General features: G+C 50.3%; 1 protein-coding gene across 1 annotated transcript; it reads right to left on the reverse strand.

Moving 5' to 3' along the window:
- Positions 1-16,422: 16,422 nt before the first annotated feature.
- LOC142572820 (uncharacterized) lies at positions 16,423-21,929 on the reverse strand. Its single transcript, XM_075682200.1, has 2 exons — positions 21,869-21,929; positions 16,423-19,540 (listed from the first exon to the last, which is right to left on the reverse strand). The coding sequence occupies exons 1-2, from the start codon at positions 21,926-21,928 to the stop codon at positions 16,847-16,849; spliced, it is 2,754 nt and encodes a 917-aa protein (XP_075538315.1). The 5' UTR covers position 21,929; the 3' UTR covers positions 16,423-16,846.
- Between the last annotated feature and the right edge of the window lie 278 nt (positions 21,930-22,207).

Below are 22,207 nucleotides of genomic sequence, written 5' to 3' on the forward strand. Positions count from 1 at the left end.
CGCATTGTCCCTCCCTCTTGCTCGCGCCACTAGGACATTATTCTAGTACACTATAGTTGTAAAGCGAGGCTCCAGCGCAGGAGGCGGCCATTTTTGGGAGAGATGGTCTGCAGCCATTGGAGAGGGCAGTGATCCGTCTCAATGATAAACCTCGAGCCGGCTAGATAGCATGACAATTTCTGAACGGCCCACACGAGACATGCACACTCTTTCTCGGTGGCGCTATACGCCTGCTCACGACTGGTCAGCTTACTACTAGCATACAGGACGGGGTGTTCTACTTCTCCATTTTCCCGTTGGCACAGTACAACGCCCATGCCTCGCTCACTAGCATCGCACTGAACAACGAACCCTTTTGTATAGTCTGGCGATCGTAACACAGGCTGGTTTGTTAGGGCACTCTTTAGGGCGCTAAAAGCTCTTTCCTTTGTCTCGTCCCAGACGACTGTTTGAGGCTCTGTCTTTCTTAGAGCATCCGTCAGGGGAGCCGCGATATCAGAGTACCTAGGGATGTACCTCTGATAGTAGCCGGCGACACCCAAGAACGACCGAATATCGGTCTTGGTGCGCGGTTGCGGAAAGTCTCGCACAGCGGCCACTTTTATTTCAGAGGGGCAGCGACGACCCTGACCAATCACGTGACCGAGGTAGACAACCTCGGCCTGTGCTAACTGGCACTTAGGAGCCTTGACTGTCAAGCCCGCTTCGCGCAGGCGGGTTAGCACTGCCCGCAAGTGTGCCATATGCTCAGACCAGGATGCGGAGAATATCGCTACGTCGTCTAGATACGGTAAAGCGAATTCTTGCTGTCCCCGCAACACTTTATCCATGAGGCTTGAAAAACAGTATGGCGCGTTCTTCAAACCAAAACTCAACACTTTAGGACGGAATGTTCCCATTGGTGAAATGAACGCCGCATACCTACTAGCCTCTTCTGTAAGTGGAACCTGCCAATAACCCCTGACAAGATCTAGGGTGGAAATAAACTGAGCGCTACTAACTTTCTCAAGGCGCTCCTCGATGTTAGGGATCGGATAAATTTGATCCTAGTGATGAAATTAAGCCTGCGGTAGTCGACGCAAGGACGAGGTTCCTTGCCCGGTACCTCAACTAAAATCAAAGGGGAGGTATAATCACTCACACCTGCCTCAATAACACCGAGCTGTAGCATTTTCTTTACCTCAGCCTCCATAATATCGCTCTGGCGGGGTGACACCCGATACGCCTTGGATCGTACTGGCTCTGGGGAGGTAAGTTCTATATTATGAGTAAGTACAGAAGTCCTACCAGGCCTCTCAGAGAACAGACCTTGAAACTCTTGTAATAGCCGGTGTAGTTCGGTTTTCTGCTCGGGCGACAGCGGTGCTTTACTGATAAGGTCACTAATGACTTGACCGGTGTCTTCCCTGTTCGTCACTGCGCCTAGTCCCGGAAGCTCGACCGGAAGCTCTTCAGGAACGTTTACCATCATGCACACCACTGCTTCCCTTTGTCTATAAGGTTTGAGCAGATTACAGTGGTAAACTTGCTGTGCTTTCCGCTTTCCTGGCAGACTTACCACGTAGTTAACGTCCGACAGTTTCTGAACAATTCGCGCTGGGCCCTCCCACTGCACGTCTAGTTTGTTGTTTAGCGATTTGCGCAATATCATGACCTCATCGCCCACCTCAAAACGACGGGCCCTGGCTGTCCGATCATAATAAACCTTGGCCCTCTGCTGGGCCTTTGTCATTGCTTCACCTGACAACTCCTGTGCCCTTCTTAAGCGTTCGAGGAGCTTAAGTACGTACTCCACCACGACTGGGTCGTCGCCCCTGCCTTCCCACGATTCTCGAAGCATGCGAAGCGGAGACCGAAGCGAGCGACCGTACACCAGTTCAGCTGGCGAAAACCCCGTAGCCGCATGCGGCGCGGTTCTTAATGCAAACATCACCCCAGGCAGACACAGCTCCCAGTCAGTTTGATGTTCAAAACACAAGGCTCTCAACACGCGCTTCATGACGGAGTGGAGCTTCTCAACGGAATTCGACTGTGGGTGGTACACTGAGCTGTGTAGCAGCTTTACCCCACACCTTTCGAGAAAAGTTGTCGTCAAAGCGCTAGTAAACACTGTGCCCTGATCTGATTGGATTTCCGCAGGAAAACCAACTCGCGCAAATATGGACAGTAGTGCATTGACTATCTCAACTGAGCTGAGTTCTTTAAGCGGCACTGCTTCAGGGAACTTTGTCGCTGGGCAGATCACAGTCAAAATGTGTCTGTACCCCGTGGCTGTTACCGGCAGAGGTCCCACTGTATCAATAACGAGCCGTCTAAAAGGCTCCGTAATGATAGGTACCAATTTCAACGGCGCCCTCGCTTTGTCCCCTGGTTTGCCTACCCGCTGACAGGTGTCACATGACCTCACGAGGTGGTCTGCGTCCCGAAAACACCCTGGCCAATAGTACTCTTGCAAGAGACGGTCCTTAGTTTTCTTAACTCCTAGGTGTCCGGACCACGAACCCCCATGCGACAAGCGCAACAGATCCTGACGATAGCATTGAGGAACGATCAGCTGATCGAACTCCACTCCTCTGCGGTCTAGATACTTCCGGTACAGGACTCCACCTCTTTCCACAAAACGCGCATTTTTCCTGGCGATACCTTCCTTGACATTGCAGCGTATGTTTTCTAGGCTACCATCCTTCTTTTGCTCGGCTATCAAAGCCGACCGGCTGACTTTTAGCAACCTATCAAGTCCGTCTGACGTAGGCGCGATGAGCAAATCAGTAGATAGCTCTTCTAACTTTCCCGTGTCGGGCGTTTCCTCTCCAGTATCTGGCGCCTTCAACGCTACAGACTCAATTTTATTCAGTTCGGGCGTGCTCTGAATATCAGCTTGCTGCGCCTCTGACCCTTTTTCATTGTTTGATAACGTCGGCCCCGTAAGTACCGCCTTTGCAGCGAGCTGCCGAACCTTCGACCTGGTTAATGCCTGAACGCTAGCCTCACCAAACAAAAGCCCCTTCTCGCGCAGGAGGTGATCGGACCTGTTTGAAAATAGGTACGGGTACTGGGGTGGCAGCATTGGTGACACTGCCGCCTCCGTCTCAAGCGCTCCGAAAGGTCCTTCAATAAGCACTTTTGCTACCGGCAGACACACGCTATGAGCTTCCACGGCTTGCTTGATCCACGCGCACTCGCCCGTGAACATATGGGGTTCTACATAAGACGGGTGAACTACATCCATCGTAGCTGCGGAATCGCGAAGCACCCGGCACTCTTTCCCGTTCACGAGGAGGTCTCGCATGTAAGGCTCGAGAAGCTTCATGTTCTCGTCAGTGCTGCCTAATGAAAAAAACACAACTTTTGGTGTTGTTTCCGGACACTGCGCCGAAAAGTGACCCGGCTTCTGGCACGTATAACACAAGCGCGCTCGCCTCATCTCGAACCGCTTTCTGCGTTTGGCTGCCGCCGTCTCTTTACGTTTGGTCGGACTGCTTTCGCTCGCATCCGCACTACGCGTGTCCCCCTTTAATCTCATGGGCGTGAACTTCGGCCTCTCAAACTTCGAGCCAAATTCACCCTTTTGACCGTCCTTAGCTCCGCGAGCCCGACGCGTCACAAACTCCTCGGCTAGCTCAGCGGCTCTAGCCACCGTACTCACGTCTGGCCTATCCAAGACCCAGTATCGCATGTTCTCCGGTAACCGACTATAAAACTGTTCTAGCCCGAAGCACTGCAGAACTTTATCGTGGTCACCGAACGCTTTCTCTTCTTTGAGCCACTCCTGCATGTTTGACATAAGCTTGTAGGCAAACTCTGTATATGACTCACTTTTGCCTTTCTCATTTTCCCGAAACTTCCGACGGAACGCCTCCGCAGACAGCCGGTACTTTTTTAGAAGACTCGATTTCACTGTGTCGAAATCCTCTGCCTCCTCTCTATCCAAGCGAGCGACTACGTCGGCCGCCTCGCCGGGTAACAAAGTGAGCAAGCGCTGTGGCCACGTTTCCCGAGAGAACCCCTGCTTCTCGCACGTTCGCTCAAAGTTAACCAGGAACAAACCAATGTCCTCTCCAAGCTTAAACGGCCGCATCAGGTCAGTCATTTTGAACAATACGCGTTCTCCTGCACCGTGTGCCTGACTTCCATTACGAGCGCGTTCCATCTCTATCTCGAGACGCTTCATTTCCAACGCGTGTTGACGGTCGCGCTCTTCTTTTTTCTCTTGTTGCTCTCGCTCTTTCTGTTCTTTACGTTCACGCTCTTCTTTTTCTTTCTGTTCTTTACGTTCACGCTCTTCTTTTTCTTTTTGCTCTTTAAGTTCGCGCTCCTGTCTTTTTGCAGTTTCCCTCTCCTCAATGGTCTCAAGGCATTCCGACAGCTCGTCATCCTCAGCCTCTAACTCAAGAATAGCCTTTAGCAGTTCAGGTTTTCTTAGTTTGTCTGAGACATCCAGACCCAACTCTCTTGCAAGCTCCAACAATTTCGGTTTGCGCAACGACTTCAAATCCATGGCTGCTCTGAATGCTGCTTTCTCTACTGCTTACTATTGTCTTGCCGCAAACTAACCCGGCAGCAACGACAACCACAATTACCAGCTCTGTTTCTAACACTAACAAAAGCCTGGCAAAGCTCAGAAGAAGAAAGTCCCGCACTTACCAAACCTCGCAGCCAAGAGTCCAGCGCAGTCGTTCCGCTGCAGGCAACCAGTCATCACACAGGGCTCGTTGCACTGCTCCCGGATCGTCGTTGAGCTGCTCAGCATACAGTCAACTGCATCTCTTCGCTGCTGGCCTCCGTTGTCGCGATCTCACCGCTGGCAGACAGTTATTTGAAGTCGGAGGCGATCTCACCGCTGCCAACCAGATGTTTGGATCGCACCGCTGGTGCGATCGGTTGTTGGGAACTCGGCGCTGACGCCCGTGGTTGTACCTGGGTCGCAAGCCCCAAGGGTAGCGTTGGCCTGGCGGCCTGGGGTACAACAGGAAGCATCCGAAGGTCCCGGCAAAGCATGAGTCGACTGGTAACAACAAAACAACTTGTTTATTTTAACATCGCAAAGAGTTGGCGCTCAGGTTGACCGAAGTAGAGAGACGGGAGAGCACTTTACTCAACAGAAGAAATCGGAGCCCTCCTTTTGGCGTCCGGGGGCAGCTGTTTTTATACTCTCGCAGTTGAGGGCAAGAAGGAACCCCTCAATAGACGAGCACGTGAATGTACAATGGGCTAATGGTGACGCACACTGTCGTAGCGCTGCCGGTCGGGCACAATGACTGGAATGAGAGGGTGATCCCTGCTGTCGCACCGCCTGGTTCGGGCACAATGACTGGAATGAGAGGGTGATCCCTTGCTTTCGCATCGCCTGGTTCAGGCACAATGACTGGAAGGGGAGGATGACCCCTGCTGTCGCATCGCCTGGTTCAGGCACAATGACTGGAAGGGGAGGATGACCCCTGCTGTCGCATCGCCTGGTTCGGGCACAATGGCACATACACTCACACACGCACATGAAGACACGTGGCATCGGAACATGCCTGGAAACGCCTGGAAACACCTGGCGGGGAGCGTTGCGGCGACGCCGAACGGGCCAAAATGTCTGCCGCCCCGCCGCAGTCGCGCCGGCAAAACCGCGTGTCGCAGGCGAAACGCAACAGCCGCCGTCGCCCGCCGCCAGATTCCCCGGGAACTCCGCGCCTCCGCCAGCTAGGGTTCTGTAGTTCCGCCGTCCACCGCCGCCAGCTCGCCCACCCGTCGTGCAGCGAAACTGCCCGAGAAAGACAGTCGTCTGGCGCGCTCCTGACCACCGCCCGCTCTGCTACCATTACGGGAAAGCGGGTCACGTCTACCGACGATGCCCATACCGGGAAATGGGACTGCGAGGGTTCGCCGTTAACGCGCCGCGACCACAGCTTGGCGAACGACCTCGTGATATCGCAGACTACCTCGCCTCCACTCAGTGGAGCCCTCGACGACCGTCCTGTTCGCCGTTACCAGGGAGCTACCTGTCGCCGCAACGACGACCAGGCCCAGCCCGGGGCCGGTCAGCTAGCCCGTATCCGTAAAACTAAGTACTGTTCGTCGAACAGACGAAGATCCTCCGCCGCCGACGAACTCGCCGAAAAGACTACCTCGACGATATATCAACGAGGCGCCTCCATCCCGACGAAGCCTAGGAGCAAAAAATACGCCGAGAAAAGAAGAACTGACGACGCGACGTTCGAGCCACACGTCAAGCCGACGCAGCCGTGATCCGACGCCGAGACCCAGCTGCGACGCAAGATAAGGAACCACCGACCTCAACCTGCTTCTCGATGGCCGCGCAGTCATCCGCCTTAGTGGACACAGGAGCCGACCATTCCCTCATGAGTGGACCCTTCGCCGCCCAGTTGAAGAATTTTAAGACTGCATGGGAAGTGCCTCAAATCCGGACAGCTGGAGGATACCTAATAACGCCGACTGGAATCTTCACGGCAAGAATTACGGTTCATGATCTACCCAGCACCAGATGTCACGCAGTTGTGACGGTAAAGGACACAGTAGCAATACTGTGAATGACGAAACTAACTTTTATAGGTGAACCTGTGCCTACAAAAAACAGGTTACACTTAAAGCACAAGGCTAGCGGCGAACACAGTAGGCGATCGATGGTCGAAATGTGATCTGCGGGCCAGGCGCGTCGGCTTTTACAGATCAGTGATCGAAGGTTCCAAAGTAATCGCGGGTGCTCGAGTGTCTTCTAGGAAGTTCTACACCATTCGCGTCGCGCATACATGAAATCAGATTACACAAGGTTCAGTGACAACAGAGAGCGGATAGAACCATCGATAACATTCGAGACACTTCCGATACAAGTAGGCGTGTCCTGCGCTGTGCGATAACATTTGTTAGGCGATGAAACGTGTCACCCGATAAAGATAAACAAGTACACCTGTCAGTATTATATGTCACGTTATACTTTTTGGCGTTTTTCCTTGCTCCAATCTCTCTTATACAGCTGTCCACTAATACACGTATTGACCCTGGCTTGCTCCAACCGCACGAGGCACAAACAAGTGCTCAGCCGCATTCATTCTCCATGACCTTTATACATTCTTGTTTTCATTTTCTTTCATCAACTTATTCGAATGCACTTCAGCCATTTTACTGCGACAATATTTAGGAGTTCGAAACTGGGTTTTCTGTGCGCGTGTTGTCAGGTGGAGCCAGGTGGAGCAGCATGTTTCTGTAAGGTGAGTGATCGTGTGCGTGTGATGACAAGAGCGAGCTATGACGGCGGCGACAATGGCAAGATGGCTAATTTAATAATTATACTCCGGCTTAGACAAGTTACAACCTGTTCCCTTACGACCGGGGCAAATCCCGAAGTCAGTGCACTGGATTAACTGCGCCAACATCGAAGGCGACGCAACGTAGCGCGGTAGACGCGGTATAAGTGACTTTAAGCGCTACGCTAGCCTGAGCCGAACACTGGTAAAGTGGTTGTCCTGTCGTTTCATGCGTGCGTCTGTGCCCCAAATGAATAACAAAAGAAAGGGAAGGGTCGGTGGCCTAGTTGCTGTAGAGCGTTGGGTCGCTACGCTGAGAGTCTGTAGTCAAAACCCACCACCGGTCACGTTTACTTTCTTTATTGAAAAGGCCGCAAGGGTGCCCAGTGAGAAAATATAGTTAAACAGACTATCAAGCAAGCTCTTTATTGTCGAACACTTGAAAAAACACATTTATTTTACAAGCAAATGCTATCGCATTTGCAGTGTTTCGTGCAATGTTATTTATTATTATTTATAACATACTGCAGAGCACTCATCGGTCCTTGCAGGAAGGGCACTCAAGCATATAAGGCAACTTAGAAACAATGCGATCAAATAAATTCAAACATAAAAATATAAATACTATACAATAAATACAAATAAATATGCATAACAGAGAACGTATGAGTAAAGCACTTCACTAGGAAGGTTTCAATACATCGCGTGTCGGGAGTTCCACTTAGACGCTTTTCTAGGGAAGAAGGGAAATTTGTATGTATTTGTGCTGGCGAAATGAGGGGTTAATGCATATGTATGATCATGACATTTATGCCTTGTGGACAAAGGGGTCACGTATAGCGAGAGGTCTAAGAATAAATCACGATTAATTATGCAACTTAAGGGTAGACTCTCCTCGAAAAAAGATTTCTTTAAGTTTTGTACTAAAGCGTTGAAAATCCACCCGCTTATAGAGCATTTCAAGCAGATTTCACATATGTCATTAATTTCTGCGTACCTGCTACAGTTCTTGAGTTAAGTCCTACACAGTGGCAAAATAGAGTGATTTTGCGGGCACTGTATTGTGTAATAAATTTTTGCAAAACGCTTTGTACTGTAGCTTGTTTAGCTCTTTGTAGACCGCAAACTGCCGGTATCTATTGTAACAGCGTGTACAATTACTGGAATTATAAAAAATGAATTAGGGCACTTCAACTAATTTTTTTCGCAATCACATGAAAATAACCTTGTACACTTACAATTGCCTTATAGTAACGAAATTTGGCATACGTACATTTGAAAAAATAATGTACAGTGCTATTATCTACTTGAAATTGCAATATCTCTAAGCAGTAAGTTGCAACAGTACATAGTTACATTTCAGAGAATTGAGAAAAAAATTTGTTGAAACGTTCAATTCTTTTTGCATAGTTTCAGTAATTGTACACACTGTCCGGCTAGATATCGGCACTTTGCGATCTATGAAGAGCTAAACAAGCTACAGCACGATACATTTTGTGAAAATTTAATACATAAAGAAGTGCCCATAAAGATGATTATATTTTGACATTGCGCATCACATACCTCTAAAACTATAACAGCTACACAACGAGTAGTGCCATATTTGAAATTTGCATATAAAATTCTATACTTGACTGAATTTTCAAACATATAATACAAGTAATAAAATAAGTTGCTTCGAGGAGCGCCTCCCCTTAAAAGAAATTAATATGCAACTAAAAAAAATGATGCCTTCAAATACAAGAAAAAGGCGACGTATGTACGAAAGGCATATGGAGATTCCCTGCGCCCCCTCTCCCTTCCCTCCCCTATTGCAATATAAATAAATTATATAAAGTTCATTATTCGTAACCAAGTTTTCGCGCATCTCGGCGCGTAACAAAAGAAGCGACGCGTTGAATTGAGAATCAAAATGGTGCTCTGCCAAATTCAGTGTCAAAGAGCAGCAGAACCTTTGGAGACGTCACTACCCTAAAGAAACGACCTCCAGCGTGTGTATGAAGGCGCCCTAGCAGTTCTAAGCGACGCGGCCAGCGGCAGCACAAGGGCAACCCCGCTGAACGAAGGCGTAAGAAACCTGAGGAGATAGCTAAAGAATGTTTCGCATTAAAACCTTTCCCGCCACCGCCATTAGTGATCGAATGAATGTCTCTGGGGTGATGTGCGATTCGGAGCCGGAAGCTCTAACCGCTGAACTATTGCGTAACGTTCGCGCTTGGCAGTTTGTGCGGGATTCTGTGCGTCTCGCGGACTCTGAGAGTGGTGCAGCCTGCGCATCTATTTCTGAGGCGACAGCAGACAGAATCTTGGTTTGAGCTTGTTGGCTGCAGTGGCGTAGCAACAGGGGGGGCCGGGGGGCCGTGGGCCCCGGTTGCAAGGGGCCAGTGAGGGGGGGGGGGAGGTCATATGCGTCTGAAGACACCCCTCTTTCCGCCAGCTACACCCGCGGAGGGGGGTGACAGAAGACCTATGGGCCCCGGGTGCCAGACGACCTAGCTACGCCACTGGTTGGCTGTGTCATATATACTTCAAGAAATCAACGCCGTAAAGCCCAGACCACACGTACGCTTGCGGACGCGCGCAAGCTCGCGTTCACGCGCCCACGCATGCGCACACGGTGCGGCATGGCTCGTACGCGTCGAAACGCGGCGTGATCTCGGGGAACAGCTCCTCTCTGTTATCGCGCGCTTGGGTTGCCTCGCGTCGGCGCGCCTGGCTACGCAGCTACGGCGCGGAGCGTTCAACTCTCAGTGAAGCAGATTTATATCGTGCAAGAATGTGGTTCTTCCTTCCTTCGTGCACTGATGTAACAGCTATAAAAATATAACAATTACGTTTATAAATATCGAAGCATCTTGAAGCGCTGTCAGTAACAAAGTACGAAGCGGAGCCTGCCGAGGCATCTGTGAGTGAGCCCAGTGAGCGCGCGCTGTCGCGCGTCTTTGTGGATGCAAACCACCATTACTCGCGAGGCGCGGCAGGCGCTAGGCGCGCGGACGCGAGCTAGCGCGCGTCCGCAAGCGTACGTGTGGTCTCGGCTTAAGATACACGCGGACAAAGAACGCGTACGTGCCCGCGCCTATTTTGCGCCGTTCGTTTCCTGACGCGCAGCAGACGGGCGAATAGCACTATGTCAGCAACGCAAATGAGTTCTTTCTTTTGGTTTGCGCCCCCCCGCCAGAGGCGCTTGCTTTCAGCACAACGCTGCGGCTCGCACTTCTCGGGGCGAAGTTACAAGGCTGCCTCGATAACGACTCTCGGTTCTCGAAAGAAGGTAGGGGCTCACGCGTCGCTCTATGATCACCAAACAGAGAGGGACGTCCACAGCGACTCTTTCCAGGGGCCGTATAGGTATAGCGAGTACGGGCGCCTACATGTCGGAAATTATTCTGACACTCTACCCGGGCGTGAAATGTTCATTTCGTGCTTGCTGGCCAGGCCTTGGCGGCGCGCCAAGCATCTCTGAAACAGGGAAATGAGCTAGTCTGGAACAGTGTTGCCAATTTAGTGGTTTGCCCTAAAATGTTTGCGGTATGTTGCGCTGCCTAGCGGGACAATTTCTTCTCTTGCTGGCAGCGGGTTCTTTAGCGGCTTTCATGTAGTGTTGGCTTCTTTTTTGGCAATACAAAGAGGGATTTTTTTTTACATTAATGAGTGCTTTGTGTGGGGCAAAGCTGTGGCTTATTCATCACCCTAAGGACGTAAGAGAGCATTCAACGTGTTTTCAGCCAACTGATTGTGATTGAATCCAAGTTCAACAACAGATTGCCCACTCAGATGGCAAAGTCCATCCTTACTGTGCGGGCTGGTCTCCGAAGAAATGATAGGTGCGACTTCAGTTTCCCGCTGCCCGAGCATGTTGTTCGCAGGATCGGCACGATGGATGCCTACGGGGTCAACGATGGCGCGGACGTTAGACCCAGCCACGCCACCGAACAAATACGCACAGAGGGCGCGCGACCATACCAATATAAAGCAGAGGACATTTTTTCTGTAATTTTAATCACTAGCCGATAGTACAACCTGTTTTCCGGCCAATGATTGCCGATCAGTGAGGAATCTTTTTTTCTTTTTTTTTTCATTTCGCAATGAGTTACCGCACTTCACTGTCACACAAGAAAGCGCTTCGTAATACTAAAAATTTATATCTATTATCTCATTATGGACGAAAAGAAACAAACCTTTCAGTCCAGTGTAGTTTTTGTTTTTCAACTATGTTTTACCCAGGCGCAATAAAACATTTTGAACATGATTCTGATTGTTGTCTGCATTTAGCGGGATTTTAGCGTATTTTTGGCGCTCATATCTCGGGTTTTAAAGTTTTTTTAGCTCTCGATCAGCGTTCTTTCTTTCGAATTTCTAGTTTATCTGGAAACTGAGCATCGGTTTTCCTTTCTGCACGCCTAAAGACGATCTTTGCGAGCTCTCGGGTCTTACGTCTGTCGGGCACCATAGGTCAGAAATAATATAGTATATAAGCACGACGCATCGATGGGACTCTATATAGCGTGCGTCGAGAAATTGCCAGAATGAGGTGACGAGACGTCAAGCGTGTCAACAGGACTTTCTCTGTGCTGGAAGGCAAGACACGGCTCGCGCGATGTAGTGGAGGACGTGACTTTGAATCTCCATATATTATTAATTTATCTGTCTAGGCGCTTAGCTTCGCCGTCACAAACCTCTTTGTCACATATGTATAGCACATTTATTCACGCTTATCAGCTTCCAGTCTGACGCTGCAGATGAAGCCGCACAGTGTCATGGTCGCGTTATACACAGTTCACAGACCTGGAGACTTCCACCTTCTTAAACATCACCAAATATCTTTTCTGGGGCGTTGGACAACAGTGCATAGCCGATTATCTTCTGCGACAAAGAGAAATTAGAGCTGGCATTGGTATGACGCCATTCAGGCGGTTGAGTTCCTCCGGCATGTGGAGGCCACGAGGAGTGAGAACCTTGAAACGCCAATTATGAATATTGCGGAGCTGCTTAATTCAAGTGGCGGAGTCAGAAGCCGAGCCTTGTGTGTAGGATGTCATCTGATATGCCTCCAAAGCAATGAATTTCCTTCTTCCCACAAGGCCGGAGTGACCAAAGGCTGTGAACTTCTGCGGCTACGCCGCCAACAATGTGGCGTCCTTATTCCCAACATAAACCTGCTGTGTATAAGGAGCGTCACTAAAAGGGAGACCAAAAAAGCAGCCACAAAATGCGGAAGGCTCGCTAAAGGACGCTATTGTGGGAGCACGACTTAATATCAACAGGGGCTATATGATCCGAGCATATTCTCATCGGAGCCGAATTCAGTCAATAATTGGCGCTAAATTCGATGTTAATCAATAGTTTTAATTGGTTAAAAAACAATACGACAAATAGATTTGATATTCGTGAAGTCGTCATTATGGCCTCAAATACCACGGGCAACCGGTGTCGTATACAAATATTTTTTTGGCTTGAGGAACTGTTGTGTTCATCGTTGCAGCGTTGGCACCTGGTTGTGCGCTCACTTTGTCGAAAGAGGGGCTCTTTCAGTGCGTCGAGCGAATAGCACCTGCAGTCGGGCCAAGCGCACTGCTGCTGTCACGGGATCGATCGGCACCACCTGGTTTGTCATGTGTGCCTGTCGTCTTGTTTGCAGGACCCACGGCGCGACCGCGCTGCGTTTGCTGGCCAGATGAGTTACAAAGGCTGGCGCCTATTTCACTTCCAGCACGGACAGCGGACGTTCAGAGTAACTACAGCCGTGTGTAAAAGGAGGGCAATCAACCAAGTCATTCATGTTGCCTTCAACAAGCCGAGGCAAAGACCACCTCTATACTTCGCAAAACTCGCCGCGGTGGCTTAGCGGCTATGGTATTGCGCTGCTAAGCACGAGGTCACGGGATCGAATCCAGGCCGCGACCGTATTTCGATGGGGGCGAAATGCGACAACGCCTGTGTCCCGTTCAATGTGGGCACGTCAAAGAACTCCAGGTGGTCAAAATTAATCCGGAATCTCTAATTACGACGTGCCTCATAATCAAATCGTGGTTTTGGTACGTAAAACCCAAGAATTTAAATTCTTCGCAAAGAGCAGTCGCTCAGTCTGTATTAGCCACAAGAACGGCCTACAGGGGCGCTGCGAGCCCCGCTCGCGTGACGTCAGGGCACAGACTCGCGCTTGTTGTCTGCTGCAGTTCGGGCAGTGTCCGGCTGCCTTCTGCAGTGTTTCCGTTTGTTCGCTGTCGTTCCCTATGCTTGTAGACTTATGACGGTCGTCTGAAATACATTTTGACGACGTCTTCTTTCGCGAAAATTTATTCAAAGAGCTTATTTCCTAGGCTCCACTATATTTCTCAAAGGTAACGCTACAGTGCCAGCAGAAGGAGCTCAGACCAGCCCACTGCGGGTTTTTCATGCGCGGATCTACACTTTGCAGCGGTAGCTAACGCGAATACTAAAAGCATAAACGCAAAAACCTAGCACATAAGAATCCAGTTAGGATGTCGTACCTGACGTGATGCAACGAGCATCTCAGAAACGCTGGCGATATATGACTTCTACAACATTCAACGTCACTTTAACCCGCTAAATTATGTTTGTTTACTACGAGTGGTTCATGTTATAATAACTAATTTTTGAATTTCTTCACAGTACCGCTCGGCAGTATATCGAACATTATACCGTATGCTGATTTATCGCGTCATTGTTGTTCTCGTTTATCAAAAGCAGCAGTGCAGTTTAGATGCTACCAGCACCACTTGCTTCGTTAACTTAAATTAGGCCGTTCTTCACCGGTTAATTTTAAGTGGCGGTAATTTTATGTAACGCTAATTGAGGCGCACAGCTGTTTGCAGCATACGGGACAGAATGTACCAGCATTTATTCCTGTTCCGGGCTACACGTTCAACTAACTTGAGCAATTTACTGGTGCTTGTTGCTTGAGGAACAGACATGACGAATCTGTTTGACGAACTGACGCAGGCGGATCGGCCCAAATTTCTGAGTGAAATATGCCTTTTGGACCGTTTGGCTGCAGCCAGAAAGAAGCCGAAGCCTCATTTATTAGTGGTATGGGACATATTGGGGAGGGGGGGGGATATATCATTATTCCGCGGTGGAGGTCGAAATTCAAGTGAATTCATGTGAGGCTTAATTGTGGTGTCTTCCTTATGGGGCGGGTATGCGAAGTTTTCTTTGATACACTGACAAAGCGAATAGTTCTCAGTTTTTTATAATAAAACAACGAAGCTTCGAGACATGGTGACGCAGAAGGTGTTTGAATTTTCATTTTCAAGGCAGCCTATGCTGCGCTGTAGTGTCTCGAGTATGCTTTCGGCATTGCGATTGGCGCTGTAAAAACTGCATCAGGGTTTCAATTTGAAGCTGTTGTGAATTCACATGGTTTCGTGAACAATGCGTGCCTCGGCAGTACGACAGTCGGTTGCTTTCGTTGCGTGAGGGGCATGCCATATTGTCGATTAAGGCTACTGAGGGCCACTAGGAAGGTCACTATGATACAATATACATAGCGCCAGTTGATTGGCCTTCGATCTTAATCGGAAAACTTTCCTTTCATGCGATTGCTGTAATGGTATTCGTTAAGGGTTTACAGCAGCCGCCGTCGTGTAAACAGCACTGAGCAATGCGTTTTCTGGGTGCCTGTTTCAGAGAACGGTGAAAGTATAGTAGCAGAATTTTTCATACAAAACGCGCCCAACTGTTCCTTTTACTAGAGTAATAACAATCATGATGAAATCTTCGCTGGGCAGTGTCCTTCTAACACGGATTTGTAATGTCAACACCAAAACCATGATTTTTTCCTCCATGTAAAATGCATTGTCCCTCGTAGCTATGCGCTAAGTGAATGTTTAGTGTGCAGCCAAGCATCATATAGACCTTCGCGTGCTGAATTTGCAGATATTCGTGTTACGCAAAATTCACGTAATGACACGGCGCATATATGCAAAACCACTAGACCGCTTTAGCGCTACGTAACTTGCGATATCTAAGCCGCAAGGTTTCTCGACTCACGCGGTTTTGATGAAGAAACTGCGACTCAGGCATGGCAGCATAAAGAAGCCGACGTGTCCTTCAGCAAGTACGGCTCGAGCCGCTCATACCCCATGCATGCACGAAAGGAACGAGCGCGCGCCGCAGCCGAGCGAGCCGGAGCAAGTGGCGTCCTGGCCGTTACGACGTCACTTGCAAGAGGGCGCCACTCCAACTACTCGCTGCTAATTTCTCTGTCGCCTGTTTAGTCAATCGTGTGGATGTGTCCGCGAGCCGTACAAAGTGCAGCCCACTCCTCACGTGACTGATAGCATTGGTCCTTGCCGCTTGGATGCACAAGTATCAGGGGTCTCCGGTAGTTAGTACAAGAGGACTCGAAAGGCGGGGCTCTAGCTCTATAAGCTGTGTACGTTAGCTTCTGTGAGCTCGCATAGGAACAACAATCTGCTAATCGGCGTAACCTCGTAACACGTGCTTTAACGTGCGAGGAGAAACTTCATGAGGGACCTGACCAATGAAGGTTGCGAACGGAAGCAGACGACGCCCTGCCTCCTTATTCGTTACAGTCATCTGCATTCGTTCCTCTATTCATGTGAGAACATACACGACTGCGTGCACGTCCTTGAGGTCAAGATCTTAGCGAGGCCACCGCCATTTTGGAAAGCACAAACACGCTGTAAAGAAGCAATAAGATGGTGTTGCTCTTTGTTTGTGACGTATGCACATCTTGTGCTGTGCACGTGAAGAGCTGCGCGCTCTACAGCTCTTCATTCAAAAGCACTCAGCAGAAGATTCCACTTTTGTTGTTTAAGGTTCCATTCTGCAAACCTTTATTATGAAAACATATCAGTCGTTTATATAGATCGGAATTGAGCGCAACCCAGCTCGCGCCGAGTATGGAAAGCCTTTGACATTGTAAATGGGATACTAGTCCAGTGCGTGATGCTGCGACAGCACTCCGATTTCTCTTGACTATCCTGTTTCGCTACACTTTCATACGCCGAGAAATTCTGAGTCACTACGCACATCCCTTAACACCGAAACACCCATGATACCACCCAGGCAGCAGTGAATGGATTGACGGAGAAACATTTCATGACCAGAACAGGCATGTATGCCGTCGACGACTGATGATCTAGATGCGTCATAAATTTCTCCAAGAAGATTCCGATAAAGACTTATTTATTTGTAGTACCGTCAAGTAAAGCATCACCGTATGAATCAAAACTAACACACTTTGCTTCATAACTCTATCGGTATTCTAGCGAATGCTAGTCGTTGGTTCAGCTCCGCTCACGTACTACACGCGCATTTTTGTGAATAACATGTATCGACGAATAAGGGGAGAGAAAGCCTGCACAGCCACTATAGGTTGCTGCGATGAACAGAGAATGATGATTTGGCGGGGTATAATTTCTGACGGCGTTATTTTAGAGTGAAATAGAATGTGGCGATCTTTAGAGCATAGGCATCACCTAGGAGTTTTTATCACGTGTGATAAACAGTTTTATTAGGGCTGCGAATGCGTTTTATTTTGATGCAAAATGAGTTTAGGACGATGTCATGTACAAGGAGTTCATAGAACCTACCTATAGTGTTCGCTAATGATGAAGCCGCTTGATCTTTTTGGAGTACTCTACACCCAGTCCCAAAATTGGAATCCTTATGCCTAGCCCAACACCGAAACCTTGGACATTGTTGTGGGGATGGCCATACACAAAACCGTTGCCAAGATTCTTCACCGAATGGCTGACGGATACGTCGGGCCCAAAGTGGTGATTGAGCTTGAAGACTGGGTAGTTGACGGCCTTTGCTGTGGGCATACTGTCCATGAACTTGTAATAATGGTACGGGTCCTGCAAGGCCTCCTCCTTGGCAAATTCTCCCTTTTCCACAGCCACCGATACGGGAACAGGCAAAGCGGCGACGACACCCGCTGCTCCACCACCGTGGCCGACACCTCCGTTAAAAGCAGCGCCTTCGGCATTGAGACCCAAACTCACAGTACCAAGACTTGCGCCTGCACCAAGATCTCCGACGCCAGAAAGGCCGAGACCTGGGAGGCCAGCTCCAGCGTCATTCAGACTCACAGCGCCTGAGCCTAGGTGTCCTAGGCCAGCGGTGCCTGCTGCAACAGCTGGCAGGAAAACAACGCCTTGTCCAAGTTCATCAGACATCCGCGTGGTCGCTTGAAGTGCTGTAAATCGGGCAAGGCGTATTATTTGCGCTTGCCTGAGCTTTATCTCTGCTTCTGTGAGCCCACTAACGTCACCGCTTACGTCATCTTTAGCGTCGTTCTCACTCTTGCCTCCCTTGCTGCCCTTTTTTCCAGAGTTATCGAAGCTGCGGCCTTTTCGACCACTGCCGCTTTGTCCCTTGTTTCCACCACCACCACCGCCAGACGTACCAAATGCAGCACCTTTTCCATTCGTACCACTACTCGGAAGGTAATTCCCTCCAAGCCCTCCGTATTGGTATGATAGCATAGCAGATCCTCGGTAGCCAGCATCTCCACCTCCTCTGACATGTTGACCACCGTAGCCACCACTAAGACCTTCGGCTCCTCCTTCATCCGAATATCCACCAGGCCCGGCGTATCCTCCTCCGCCTCCTCCACCTCCTCCGGTATATCCACCAGAACTGCCGTAGCCGCCACCAAGGCCTCCACCTCCTGCTCCTCCACCTCCGGCATATCCACCAGAACCGCCGTAGCCGCCACTAAGACCTCCGCCTCCTGCTCCTCCACCGCCTCCGGTGTATCCACCAGAACCGCCGTAGCCGCCACTAAGACCTCCTCCTCCTCCTCTTCCTCCGGCGTATCCACCAGAACCGCCGTAGCCGCCACCAAGACCTCCACCTCCTCCGGCATATCCACCAGACCCACCGTAATCCCCACCAAGGCCTCCTCCTCCTCCGCCGTATACACCAGAACCGCCGTAGCCACCGCCAAGACCTCCACTTCCGCCTCCTCCACTTCCTCCGGTATATCCACCAGAACCGCCGAAGCCACTGCCAAGGCTTCCACCTCCTCGATCTCCTCCGCTTCCTCCAGCGTATGCACCAGGCCCATAGCTACCACCAAGATTTCCTCCTCCACTGGCATATCCGTCAGTTGTACTGAAGCTGCCACTTGCACCTGCATTGGATGCTTGGCCTCCGTACCCCTGTCCGAATCCTCCATTTCCGCCATTATATCCACCTTGGCGACCAAAGCCGCCAGCTCCACCTTTCGCACGTAGACCTCCGTAGCCTCCTGTTAAAGCTCCGCGCTCTCCAGCGTAGCCACGAAGTCCTCCGTAGCCTCCTCCTTGCCCGCCGCCTTCGTTAGCAAGACCGCTGGTGCCGCTGTAACCACCACCTCCACCTACTCTGTATTCTTGGCCACCATACGCACCTCCTTGACCTCCGTCCCTCTGTCCACCCGCTGCACTACCTTTACTGTCAATTCCGCCATAGCCGCCGTTTCCACTAGCGGAACCACCGTTCACTCCTCCTCTGGAGTCGAGTCCATTGACTCCATTTCCACCAGCAAATGCATGCAATCCTCCTGAGGGTCCTCCAGCTCCAAAAGACATGCCTTGTTCTTCAAGGCCACCAAAACCGCCCATACCGCCCATACCTCCAAGTCCAAGTAAACCATTTCCACTGTATCCACTTTGTCCAAGTCTCTGACTAGCGAAACCACCAAGTTCACCCCCATGTCCACCAATTCCACCAGCACCAAGCTGCGCGCCATGCTCGCCTCCGAGTCCACCTTGGCCAATACTGCTTCGATGGCCGCCTAGACCACCAAAACCATCGAAGCCACCAGCGCCGCCCAAGCCACCGAGAAAGCCCAAGCCACCGTGGCTGCCGAGCCCACCTAGGCCTCCGAACCCAAAGGGTCCTTCGTGGCTAGCAGCACTGTCGAGCCCGCTGGTGCCACCAGGCCCAGCGTGACCAGGTCCGCCTTGTTCCATGCCGATGTCGAGACGTAGACCCTGTCCTGGTCCACCTGGGCCATCAAAGCCACCATAGTCGCCGCTGGGTCCTGCCTCGGGCTCTCCGTAGCCTCTTTTATCGAGAACGCTAGGAGGGATATCGGCCACAGGGCCACCCGGGCCTGCGCCGCCATAGGGACCGCCATGTGGTCCTAACTCTCCCATTGGACCTGGGCCTCCAGCTCCTCCCATGGCTCCGAATTGCATGTCCAGTCCTCCCATTCCATCCAGTCCTTGGGGCACGTCAGGCAGCCCTCCATGAATGTCGCCAGCGTTGACGCCACTACAGATGATGACCAGTACAAGGCCAGAAACCTGCACGTAAAAATTGTATTGAAGACAAGAATGGACTCGGCGAGCTTGAGCTGCTTGTATGTCTACTATTTTAACCGCGTGCACCCTCGCTTCGTTTGGCTGATGCTTTCTTTCTAATCTTCTGTTATGGTAAAAGGATAATAACTATCGTGTTATTCATCCGTGCCAACTTATGACAGAACAGTATTTTAAGTAACCTGCATCACACATAACGTAATTGGCACGAGGTTCCTGCGTCTTACTTGCTTATGACAAAATTTAGTGTATATGTTTTGAAGTTTCTTGAAACATGTGGAAACGGGGGGGAGGGGGGGGTGTTAGTATAACTTTGAAAAAGAGAAAACATTGAAAAAGAGAAATACTAGCGAAGAAAAGAAATCGCGCTGCATCTGTCAGTACAAAACTGAACCGCTCGACGCTATGGGCACAAAAGGTGTTCGAACAGTGCTTGAACAAAAATCTGCTAAATAATTAGTGTTTTAGCAAAGATGAACCGCCCCGTAATGGCATGAAAGTTAATTCATGCAAAAAAAGGCAAAATCGTTCGACAACGTAACATTTTGTTTAAGAACTGTCTAAAGACTCGAGAAAATGCGCTATAGCAATGTAATTCATTTAACTTCGTAATTTACTTCCAAGTGGGCACAGCCTTGTACTCGAAATGTAACCTCAATGACTAAGATCGGCGGCGAAAGTCCTAAGGAAAAGTGGCAACCCGTGAGCGGGACCTTCCCCAATTTACTTAGATATTGGAGATATTTCCAATTCTTATGCAAATTTGGCCAATAGTTTATTTCGTTCCCAACTTACATTTACTGACCACTAAGCCGAGGTAGGGCACTTGCGCCGAATTTTGCGTAATTACAATTTGCCTTGCTTGCTCCTGGCTCACGAAACCACAAACATTGCTATCGCGACCACTGAACGCCGGTAAATTCAAATTATGTCAGGATTTTGTTCGCTCGATTATATTCCTTTCCTATCCACGACCAGCCGCTCCCGGCGTGGGCGAAGTGCTGCTCGGGCCACTGATGAAGAACGAAAGCGAGTAGCATCGGAATAGGATCGTGAAGTTTTCTCGGTCACGGTGTTTAACATCCCCAAAAAATGCACAGTGGGTCATGAGAGACGTCGTAGTGGGGGGCTCCGGACCTATTTTGACCACCTGGTGTTCTTTCATGTGCACATAAATTCAAGTAAGCGGGCATTAATCATTCTGCCGCCGACAGAACGCGGCCGCCGCGGTCGGGCATCGAACCCGGGTCCTTGGCAGCAAAACACCTCAACCACTAAGCCACAGCGGCAGGTGCGGGATTCCAACGCCATTTCGCACGTGAATATTTACGTGAAGAATCAGTGCAAGTGTTTGAGACCAGTGCCCTTTCCATCGAAATATTTTCTAACAATATACTACCATGAACCTACATGTGACTGCGACATACACTATGACAAAATGGCCACCGCGCAGTTGGCCATATTGCGCAGGGAATATGAAATGTGTAGCTCCATTCATTTCTCCATTGCGGAAAAACATTTTCGAGTACGCGTGATTTAAAGAGAGATTTTCCAAACACCGCTTTCATGTTGATACGTGTAATTGCAGTGGCTTTGATAATGTTAGAAGAGAGTAAATATGAATACCTGCTTCTTGGACGCGATTTACATAGGTTATGCGCAAGCCGAGTATGAATAAAATGGAGTGAGGTCATCTTCGTACTCAGCTGTCGTAATAACCTGTGTAAGCCGTAATTTTTTGTACGAGAGAAGCTCAAATTTTAGAACTAAGTGAGGGGGATATTAAATAACGCTCACTACATATTGAAAATTGACTTCCCAGGGTTCCAAACCCTACTCTTGCATTTCAGCATACGAATGCGTCTGCGTACACGGGAAAACATTGTAACTGGGATGAACAAAACAGAGTCCGTAAGGCGTTAGCTGACGCGGTACGCACGCGCGGTCTCTTAAGCACGTTGAACATAGGCGTAGAAGACATTCGGATTTGGGGGGGGGGGGGGGGCATCAGCAAAGGACGAACGTAGCAGCGGCGAGCGAAAGCCTGAGTATCCAGAAGTCACGCAGAGGTTGCCTTCTCACGCAATAGACACGTACTCGAACGCCGCGTCCGGAAACGAGGCTGAAGTCGAAGTGGGGCGGCCTTGACAAAGGCCTCTGTCCACGCCGCCCCGCTTGTCTGTTCAGCCCGTCGTTCCCGAGCGCGCGCTCTGCCGCGCACGGACTAAGCCGCGGAGGAGTCCGGGGCACCATCTTCGCGTCGGGCCGTCGCGCAGTGTCCGAAGGGAGCAGGCAGAATCCAGAAGCACTTACGAGTTGACGCATGGTGGTGCTCATTGCTCGCGAGCATTTGTTTATCCACTGTGGCGGCATTTCTCGCCGGCCTCCTTTTATATGACGCCAGGGGGAGGCGGAAAAGGCGGTGCCTCCGGTTTCAGGAAGGAACGGAAGCGCCGAGGCCCCGCCGCGAGGCGCCACTCCCCGCGCGAGTGGTTCCCGCATGCACTGCGGCCATTGCGCTTTGCAGCTCGCGGCGCCGACGCTCTCGCGTGAGCAAACGCGTCCACGATAAAGCGGCGATGCCTTATCCCGGCCAGCGGGAACAGCGCCGGCCCGACTGTTCTTTCGTTTTCTTCCTTTTGTTTTCTCCGC

This window comes from Dermacentor variabilis, chromosome 1 (assembly GCF_050947875.1).
Source record: "Dermacentor variabilis isolate Ectoservices chromosome 1, ASM5094787v1, whole genome shotgun sequence".
Taxonomy (NCBI): Eukaryota; Metazoa; Arthropoda; class Arachnida; order Ixodida; family Ixodidae; genus Dermacentor; species Dermacentor variabilis.